Below are 10,623 nucleotides of genomic sequence, written 5' to 3' on the forward strand. Positions count from 1 at the left end.
AATATTCAAGGAAATTAGTGTAATGCTTCATTTTCTATATTAGCATTGAGAACCTCCTACTTGGGTGAATGCAATCAGTATGCATTTGCTGCAGTAAATAATCATCATCTACAAAGAGATTTGCTGCTCAACTTTACAAACTGATCGACTAATCGTAGTCCCTTTCAAACTTTGACGATTATTGACATGCATTTACCCAGCTATTGCATGTAACATCCATTGAAAAGATGAACATATTGCATCTAGACAAGAATTGATACGACAGCAGAAAGTAAATGATCAGAACCTTGAACCTTGTACAAGAAAGTCTCAAGTCTCAACAGAAGCAATATAAATTATGCTGTAATATAACTTTAGTAATCAACATTAGATACTGATCCTGAAGATTTTTTGTTCTGTAATACAATTTATCAACATTAGATACTCTATACAATCCGCTGCAGAACTTGAGATGTTAATGAAAACAAGTATTTTAGTTCCTATCCATGGCCTTTCTTATTTTGTGCCTTATACAGAAAAAAAAAAAGAAGAAAAATTAATGGTGATGACTAAAGCATCGAAAAGGTAAGGAGAGCAAAGGGGTTGTTACTTGGAAAAAAGCTGTCTGCATCGCCTGTTAGGCTTGCGTCTATGGCGAGCTGACTCACCAATAACGATCTCATCTACCAAATCTTTAAAAATGGATCGCTCCAAATCGAGGACTACATTGGAAAATTCACCTCGGAAATCTGTCCAACTATCTGATCTATGCATCACATCCTCCCACAAGATGCATTTCAACACATCCTCTTCTTCCTCAGGGCTAAAATCCTGCTTCTTAATTTGCAGCAATTCTATCTCTGAACACAACTCCCTCAGAAGCTTCTGAGCATTAAGGGTCTTCTTAGCAAGTTTTGTAGGCTTCAACCAAGGCTCGGTAGGTGGGCCCTCAATGGCTAATTTTTCTGTAAGAATTTCATTCACGGCATCAAATATGAGTTTGCGGTGAAACTTTTCAGGCTTGGACTTGCTGAGAGAAACCTCATCAACATTCTCTCCTTTGGCAAGCAAACTGCTTGCTTTTGTCTGCTCTAAAACATAAAACAGTTCTGGGTTGATAGGATGTCCAGATGGGTGGAGTTGGAAGGCTGTGAAGCCTGAACTAAGCTCTCTGAGTAGAAGACCTGAAGCCAAGAGTATCTCAGATATGTATCTGTGGTCTGGATTAGTGTTCTCACACAGTGAGGCGATGTAATCTGTCTGGGCTTCATCATGAGTTGAATTCAATCTTCTGAGCTTTTGAACCAAGTTGTCGATGCTCTGTAATTTCTTTCGACTAATCTCAGAAGGAAGCTCCAAAACCGTGCTCTTAGTAGAAATATTATCTACAGTACTCCACAACTCTTGCCCTCCATCATTTGATTCAGCAACTAAATTATTTGTGCCATAAGAATTTACAGAAAAACAATAAGTGAGCGTAGCGTAAGAGATTATTTTACACAAGGACTTGCAAAAAAATCACATATCAGGTACAGAGTGCCACCCAAAACAAAACAAACAAATCATTTCCGTCCAGATATATTGGCACAACATTTCAACCTATCTGTTCGACTTATTCGACTTGTTTCAGTTCATATAAGTCAGATAAGTTCAGTTAAGTTCAGATAATATAAAGTCAGAAAAAAAAAAGTTTTTTTTCATACATTTTCACACAAATAAGTATATTTCAGACAAAATAAGTTTTTCTCGGATAAAATAAGATAAGTTCAGATAAGTTATGATAAGTTTAGTTAAGTTCAGATAAGTTCATATAATATAAGTTCAGACAAAATAACTCCGATAGAACGGAAACCAAGTACGACAAAGATCTTTATCAATGCAGCAACTAGAAACACTAAATTTACCTTTGCATGTTTTTTGTTTTTGATTTATTTATTACAAAGGCAAATGATAACAAATTTTCAGGGCAAAAAAAATTCACCTTTGAGGGAATGTAAAGTTTGTTTGACAGGAGATGGAGACCCTTCCATGTATGCAGAAGAGTCAAGCACAGAAACAGGACTTGGCTGTTCAGGGGCAAAAGCAAGATTCCCCATCGTGTTCTCTTCAATCAACCTCAAACTCACTTCCTGAAACAGATTAATATGCAATTCCTTAGCCAAGGTTACACACTAGAATGGTCTGAAAAGGCCATCACAGTCAAGGGTCAGAAAACTTACTTCCTCCTTTTCTACGGAGACCCAATGCTTATCCCCGGATGGGCTCTGAGTGATGGCTACATCCACAGACTGCTTGGTGCTGGTGCCTTCTGTATCTATCCTTGACTCCATTGTCAAATTGGTGTTGGATTGCAGATAAACATTGTTTAATTGGCAGCACGAATTTCTGGAGTTGTTACATCTTTCACTTGATTGGTCATCATTCTGCTGCACACTGCTGGTTTTGGTCAATCGCCGCCTCCCGCCTGGGGAACTAGATTCAGTTGACTGCTTAATAGTCTGTCTTCTAGATTTGTTTAAATCAGCAGGTGGGGTTGGAGGACGAGATCTCTTGTCAAACTCCAGTTTCTTCTGTTGCAATCTAGGGCTTATTGATCCCGAATTTTTTGATGAATTTGCAGCGTTATCCTTTGCTATCTGTGGCGACCTTGATGAAGATGGAGCTACTTTTAAGTTTCTATTATTAGTTTTCTTATCAGAAGAAACAACAACCTGATCTCTGCGACCATCTTTAATAGTCTGATCTTTGGGTATTTTGCTACCAACTGAATTCTTTCTGTGAGATGCACCTTCGCTACTCTGGGGCCTTTGAAGAGAAGACAAGCCATCAATTGGGATGATGGAGGAAGCAGGAATACCAGATTTCTGGACAAGCTTAGCAGGCTTCATAATAACAATTGGGGAGTCAAATGCTTTTGGTGTGCCTTTTTCCCTTTGTTTGGAAGCAATAGCTCTACTAGAGCGGAAATCATTGGAGCTCATCATGCCAGCATTCATCTCAGAACCAGTTCTACGGTCATGCTCTCTGTTGTCACCCATGTCGAAAGTGTGATTATCTTTTGTGGAATCTAAAAGACCTTTTGCTTGCATTGCTTCCAGTATCTGCTTTAGAGCTCTAAGGTCCTTTCCAGATTGTTTGAACTCAATATCTTTCAACCGTTTCTCCATTTCACCAAGAACGGAAGGGGAGTTGCTAGATGTACTCGGTGAGGATTTTATCGGCCTTGAAGCTTGCTTTGGAGAAGCTCGGCCACCATCTTGATGCTTCCACGGTGCTGGTTCAATAGGAATTTTTGAAGTAGGAATTGGTTTCATGACTGTATCAGGATTCTTCCACCTTGGTGAAGTTGACTCCTTTCTAGTGCTCCTTGGCGATTTAGGAAGTCGAACTGGCCTGCATCCATCAAGTGTTCTTAAAGGTGCTAAAGAGGGACCACTGTCTTCAAATAACATCTTTATTGGCCCCAACTGATTTTCATTGGAACGTTTAGTTTCAGGTAACAGATCAAGGCCCATGAGTTTAGCCACTACACTAGAGGGACGTGACTGGTTATTTGATGGCTGCAGTACACATTCAACTCTTTCATTATTGGATCCCCTTGCCGAGCTTTCTCTACTGTCCAAAGAAAGCCTCGGAGCATCTTTAATCTTGCGATTCATCTCTCTCCCGTCATAGGAAAACCTCGGTGCATCCCTCGGTGTTGGAAAGAAAGACCCTTCCGTTGACTCATGCGATAACCTCGGAAGTTCTTTTTCATTATAATTCCACTGAGAATCGCGAAGTTTAGCAAGAACTCTTAAAGACTCCTTGATATCAGCTGCCATGTTATTACCCTTCATCCCAACTCCTAATGATTCATCCATTGACTTGGACAACTGTTGGGGTCTTGGGGAGTCGTTATGTTTCAAAATGTGGCCTGATCCATCCTCCTTAGCAGTGGTGTGGACTGATAGACCTCGAGAGTCTCTGTACATTGAATCCTTAACCACATCTCGAATGTCAACAGAAAGTCTTCCCATCTTGGGACTAGCACTTGTCTGGCTTATGACAGGGTCTCTTGAAGGAGTGTCAGGAAATATAATTCTATCTGTGGAAGACGGCTCTGGTTGTCCTGTTCTGCCACAATCAAGGGAGGAAAATGATGAAGAACGTGAAGAAGAGGAAAAGGAGGCTCTTGATGATTCGGTGGATGCCCGTTGTTTTTCATTTACATTTTTATTTGAATTCCTTTCCTGCAACAACAAGCTAAAGTTACTAAATCATGATTGATAGAAATCTATTAAGAAATGCAAAATGAAGCCTACATTGGTGAATTCTCATATAGTATGCTCAAAGCTGAAAGATATAAATATGAAGAAGTGTTTGAGACTTCTGAATTTCAACATATTTCCAAGGAGCTTGTCTAGGGATAAACATATCTAAAATGTTAACACCCCATCATCTGAACATAACAAAAAAAATTCACCAATTTGCCTCAACATGATTAAATTTTAATACCGGCATTCTATGCTCATCTAAACCAATTCACAAACCCACTGATTGACTACACAATATTAAACACAGATACAAAGCACTGCACATAGATGAAACAAACCCAGCGAAAACAAAAAAAAGTTGCCAAATTGAGATCCAGTACCAGCGTTTCACGATTGTAGGCATTACTGGAATCAGCATCCAGTTCTCCATTGCCAAACTTGGAATTACCTATAGAAAAAGGTAATTGACCATTAGAAAATGGTACAGCATTGAGCATTTGGTGAGGGGCGAGGCAGGGTAGTTGATATCACACCACAGTGACCACCATAGGAATACAATCTATCAAATTTCTACATAATACAAGCACCTTCCCACACCCCACCCTCGCAGTGACAAAAAAATGTAAAAAGATACTCCGTAGTAGTTAAGATAAGAAGGCCAATATAGCAAGATACAAGATTATAGATTGCAAGTTTACCAAATGGTCAAAACCACCATATCAACAGATTATAGATTGCAAGTTTCTTACTTATTTGCAATATTCCAAGTATAGAGACAAACAATAATGACAGCCAAAACAAAAGTATCAAAAGGACAGTAGATTGCCAAATATAAGGAAAAATTACAAGTGAGCATACCACATTAGAAAATGGAAATAAGCACACTAGCAAACAGCAATGAAACAGTCAAAGATACAATTGAAATACTTCGTATGAAACCCAAAACCAACAAGCACTTCCATTATCAAATGTATTATCAACAATCCAAAATCAATACCGAAGAGCAATAACAGACTACCTTGGGGAGGAGGAAGGAGTCTCCGGGTGTTCGGCCGCCTCCCGGAGAGGAGTTGCTGGCGGTCAAAGATTTGGAAAATTCCAGTCATACATCCAATTTGCTTGTGCAAATCTGGATTGTCATCTGCCAATGAATGCAACAGCTTTGCAGCCATGGTAGCCCCAAATAGAAACAAATACTACTACCACTTCTCCAAAATCAAACACAAAGTCCAAACACCTTTACCAAACCCAGATAATGTTTATGCCATATTCCTCCAAATTCAGCAAAATCCAAAACCCCACCCCTCCTCAAATCTGAATTACAGTACTGTCAGGACTTCAAAATTTGGGAGTGGGGACAAGCTACTCCACACTGCCACGGTAATTAAGCTTGGTAAATGTCTTGATTAACCAAATTAACCACTCTCAATTTGAGATATAAATCAGTACAATCACCATAATCTCAACCTCCAACCACCAAAATTAAAACCCTAGAAAACTTCCTTTCATTACCCACCTTCAAAATCCAAATACTGAACTACCCAAAATAGCAAAATCAGCACAAATGAGTTGCTATCACTTCAAAATCAAGCAAGCTGGAACGCAGTAACTCCAAGAACACTTTCTCCACCTACCAATTAGTGAAAATTGACAAAAATGCAGGCTTATTTAGTACCAAATTTCTGGGTCTTTTTACCTAATTCTTCAGTACCCAGTACACATTACAGCAGAACAAGAGATACCCAGATGAGCGAAACCAATTTACTCAACTGGGTATCTAATAAAACACCCCGAGATTTGACTTATGTCTCGTTTAGTGAAGAACCATTAAAACCCAGAACAAAAATTGAATTGAATTAAATGTAAAAGGAAGAATAACTGCAGATCCAAGAAGAAATGTTTGGGGTTTGATTTGCGCAGAACACAAAAAGAAATGACAACCAAGAGACAGAAAAATGAAGGAATGGAGGGAGATTGTTAAATCAGAGAATATGGAAATACAGAGTAATCTGTCTCTAGTCTAGCCATGTGGTGCAGAGCAGGTGATTGGGTTTAATTAAACAAAAGGAAAAAGAGGAGAGAGAAAGAGATTAAATAAATGAATGGGGGTGTTTTTATCTGAAGAAGAAGAATCTGTGGAGAGAGATGATCTCTTCCATGTGGGATGATTGTATGGGTGGGGTCATGGAGCTACCTGCATGGGCATGTGAAGTTGTCAGTTGGAGGAGAGAGTGAATTAGTGAATGATAAAACCATTTTAATTACTAGGGAATAAGGGATTACCTTTTCACTTTATTTGTTTGATTAATTTGAGTTAAGAGAAGGAGATTTAGGTATGTTTGGCAAAATTAGCGGTAGGTGTTACTGATTGAGTTGCGGTTAGTTGTTAGAATATTGAGTAGCGATTGAATAGTATCGGTAACGGTTTGTTGCCAAAGTAGCTGTGTCTAATATAAGTATTCGGTAAAAGTAGCGGTGTCTAATATGAGTATTCGGTAAAAATAACGGTTGATATTATAAAATATATTAAAAACTATACTCCTTATATATGGTTACTAAAAAAATTATCCAAATGCTACCCACTACCTTTGAATGCTACTAAGTTTAACGTTTGACCAAAAGTTACTCATTTGCTACCTCTAACGCTAACTGATGCCTTACCAAACATTTATAAATTTAATTAGTGAATGATAAAATATTTTAATTAGTAATTACTAGGGAATAAGGGATTACCTTTTCACTTTTTTTTTTTTTTGATTAATTTGAGTTAAGGGAGGGAGATTTAGGCCATATTCGGCAAAATTAGCAATAAGTGTTACCCATTGAGTTGTGGTTAGTTGTTAGAATATCGAGTAGCGATTGAATAGTAACGGTAAAGCTTGTTGTCAAAGTAGTGGTGTCTAATATGATTATTCGGTCAAAGTAGCGGTTGATATTATAAAATTATATTGTTTGAAACTTTACTATAAAATTATCAAATGCTATTCACTACCTTTGAACGCTACTAAGTTTAACGTTTGACCAAAAGTTACTCAATCGCTCACTCTAACGCTAACCGCTACCTAAATCGCTACCTTGCCAAACATTTATATTTTATGAATTTTACAAGTAGCCTTTTGACTAGGTAAAAATGCTAGTTCAACCGATATTGCCGAACACGCCCTTAATTATTAGGATTTAGGAAGATGAGTGTTTTAATGTTTTTAATATAAGCTCTGTTTAGTTCATTTTATAACCTTATAAAATAAAAGCTTATTATTTAATATTCCCTTTATTCCATATTTTTCTTTTACAATTATGTGATATTTGTAATTGGATATGGGAGAGTGTGAAACCCTAATAGTTTGTAGTGGAAAGAGAGATTTGTTAAAGGGTAAAATGTATGCAAAATTTGTAATTGGATGTGGGAGTGTGAAATCCTTATTGTTTGTAGTGGAAAGAGAGAGTTGGTAAAGGGGTATTTCTTACGTAGTAAAATAGATTTTGATAAACTTAACGAGCCTAACACGAGTCCGGACAAGGAAAGTGATTGATCACATATAAGTCTGATGGTGGTGATAGGTGGAGTAGCCCACAAATCTTATATGTTAGTCAATCTCTTTCTATGTCTTCAATATATGTGGGATAACTAGTCTAATACTCACATGTGGATTATACCCCTTAACACATCTTTAATTAGCTTTTCTTATCATTAATTCCCATCATGAAATTAAAATGAAATTATTATTAGGGTTACTGAAAGAACTTTATTTTTGTGCAAATTTCATTTATATCTTATACTACATAGTCATCATTTTTTTTTTTTGGTTCTACTACGAGGAGTTCCCACCGCCTTAGGCGAGTGGACTAATCTCCCGCGGGAGTTTGTATGGGTACCTCGATGGGCAGCATCCCTCCCAGTTGAGATTTTTTTCATTCCCAAGGCTCGAACCCGAGACCTTGGTTAAGGAGCAAGAGGCCCTTAACCACTCATGCCAACCTCAATTGGTCTATATAGTCGTCATTGATATGCTGAAAGCTGAAAGATATGTTGCAATACAACATTTTTGTTATTGAATAGGGTTACCTTCTTCTATGCACATGTATTATGTATACAATTGTAGCTTGTTAAAAATGACTTGAAATTAGAGTCTTCTTTGGTGATACACCCACCTTCTCTTGGCTAGTTTAGATAGATGTCATTATTTCTTGTTTTGGGTTGTATAGAAGTAGAACCAACATGTAGGCAACCCATGAACCCATAAAAGGGTGACAACAATACAATTGAGAATTTATGTGTAGAATTGACCATTTTATGGCCTGAATATGTAAAGACATTACACTGATTTACCACAACTCATAGGTAAAATTAAAATGTTCTCATCTCCTTTAGATGAGAATGTGACACTGCAACATAAGCCACATGGCACATTAACAATCCATACATGTATTATAATATTATTAATTACCAATGAATACCTTCTATCCTCCAAGTCCACCGAAATATCCCCTCATGACAAACTTTTGGTACGGTACGGTATGTTTCTACTCGCACTACATCGGTTTTATACGGTAATATTTTTAACATTTCACATTTTTATGTTTGCTAATATAAAATTTTAGTATGTAGATCTCTAATGATTTATTCTAAAAATTATAAAAAGTTGATATTTTAAAAGTATATACGAAGTATTGAGATGACTGATAGTAACACCCTTATATGACTATGTTTGATTTTTTTTTTTTACGTATTACAAATAAGGTTAAAGTAGAGCTTGTGAATATCAATTTGTGGTTTATGACTTTATGTACTCCAGGTCTACAGTAAATAGTGTTCAATTAAGTTATCCATTTGTTTTTTTCACCCATCTTTATTTTGAGATTCTTTTTTCTTTCGGGTACTTTAATTTGCTCTATTGTATTTTAACATCTTAACTCAGGCCACAACATTTACAATATACTTCGTATATTTTTCAATCTTTTACTTTCTCCTATACCCACTTTTTAGTTTATCTCTCTTTGCTTTATTCATTTTTCATAGCACACTCACCTTAAAATAGACATAGAGTATTACATTTTTTTTATTAAAATATTGCTTTAAGATAGGCATAGAGTATTGCGTTTTTAATTAAAATATTTCTTTTTTTTACATGTGCTTAAAGAGACAAGTAAGGAAAATTAGAAAAACACAATAAAGCCAAGGAGCTATTAGAATGAGTTGTTACATGTCGTTCTCAATGTATCTATTTAAGTCGATAATTATAAGAATTTGTCCGATGAAAATAATACAATTACCGGTGTTAACATTGTGGATGTCAGTGACTAGTTCAAATTGGTTAAATATACGAGCCGAGGGATGCAATGATCGAATCTTGTATGTATTATTTTCGCCTTGTAACTCTCTCTACAAAAAAAAAAAAAAAAAAAAAAAGGTATACAGTACATTGAGCAAATGTACAACAAGTCCTCTGGTTGTGCCTTAATTGAGAAAAGCAAAACCGGTAGGATGTTGATGAATTAGAATGCTCCCTCATTTTAGAGATTAGTGATCGATATGGTGGCTGAACAAAGGACAGGTGATGAAAACAAAGATGGCATCAATGTATGTACAATTGGTTTACTATATACCTAGCTTGACAATGAGCAAATTCAAGAGTATTAGGTGATCAATATGCCAATAATCAAATACATGTATGTTCATGCAAAACTTGTGGGGCACTTAACATTATTAATTTATTACACAACAATATATGATATTTATTTTAATTTGATATATCACAACACTAACATTAGGACAAAATGAATTTAGACAACATATACATGGATATTATATTTTCAATATGAGCACCCCAAACTCATACCTCTTAAACCATAATTATAGTCTATTCTAAAAAAAAATAAAAAATAAAAAAAACTAACACATACTACCTTGGAAAAACGTATGTATAATATTAATAATGTATAGTCACGTTCAATAATTTGAAAACAAATTGGTCAAAAAATCAACCTAATCAAGGACTTTAAGGTCGGACTTTTGCCTAGAAAAGAAAATATAGATCTACAACATTTACAATAGTCGATAATTTGCAACATGATTTTCAATTGAGAAAACTTCCAATTTATATTACGGAGTACTGAGAGTGATGGATAGCTCAGTTGGTTAGAGCTTCCATCCCAGTTCCAGGTGATCCTGGGATCGATTCTCATCCCCACTCTTGTGGCTCATTCGCACCAAAAAAAGAAAGGAGTACTACCTTCTACTCTGTTACGACTAAAATAAAATAAAATAAAATGTAGACAAATGAAGACTATGGAGAGGGAGGTTGATAAGGGTATGACATGAAAAATGAACTAAGCATGAAGCATCACCACAAATAAGAATATAAGATGTGGGAATGCCTTATACAAG

The 10,623-nt window shown here is 36.2% G+C and overlaps 1 protein-coding gene across 2 annotated transcripts; it reads right to left on the reverse strand.

Moving 5' to 3' along the window:
- Positions 1–316: 316 nt before the first annotated feature.
- LOC110795620 (protein LONGIFOLIA 1) lies at positions 317–6,403 on the reverse strand. Of its 2 annotated transcripts, XM_022000643.2 has the most exons (5): positions 5,254–6,403; positions 4,616–4,683; positions 2,199–4,211; positions 1,961–2,108; positions 317–1,409 (listed from the first exon to the last, which is right to left on the reverse strand). In XM_022000643.2, exons 1-5 carry the CDS (start codon positions 5,405–5,407, stop codon positions 586–588), a joined length of 3,207 nt encoding a protein of 1,068 aa, XP_021856335.1. In that variant the 5' UTR covers positions 5,408–6,403; the 3' UTR covers positions 317–585. The 2 variants fall into 2 exon arrangements, with proteins under 2 accessions (XP_021856335.1, XP_056685349.1); XM_056829371.1 differs by lacking the exon at positions 4,616–4,683 and having other exon boundaries at positions 5,254–5,393.
- Positions 6,404–10,623: the final 4,220 nt, after the last annotated feature.

Source organism: Spinacia oleracea, chromosome 5, assembly GCF_020520425.1.
Source record: "Spinacia oleracea cultivar Varoflay chromosome 5, BTI_SOV_V1, whole genome shotgun sequence".
NCBI lineage: Eukaryota > Viridiplantae > Streptophyta > Magnoliopsida > Caryophyllales > Amaranthaceae > Spinacia > Spinacia oleracea.

Excerpts from the sequence above, each read along its gene's own strand:
- LOC110795620 (XM_022000643.2), bottom strand. The coding sequence starts at position 5,407 with ATGGCTGCAAAGCTGTTGCATTCATTGGCAGATGACAATCCAGATTTG. Across the intron at positions 4,212-4,615 it reads CCTACAATCGTGAAACGCTG|GAAAGGAATTCAAATAAAAA; the intron begins GTACTGGATCTC and ends TTGTTGTTGCAG. Across the intron at positions 2,109-2,198 it reads TCTCCGTAGAAAAGGAGGAA|GAAGTGAGTTTGAGGTTGAT; the intron begins GTAAGTTTTCTG and ends AATCTGTTTCAG.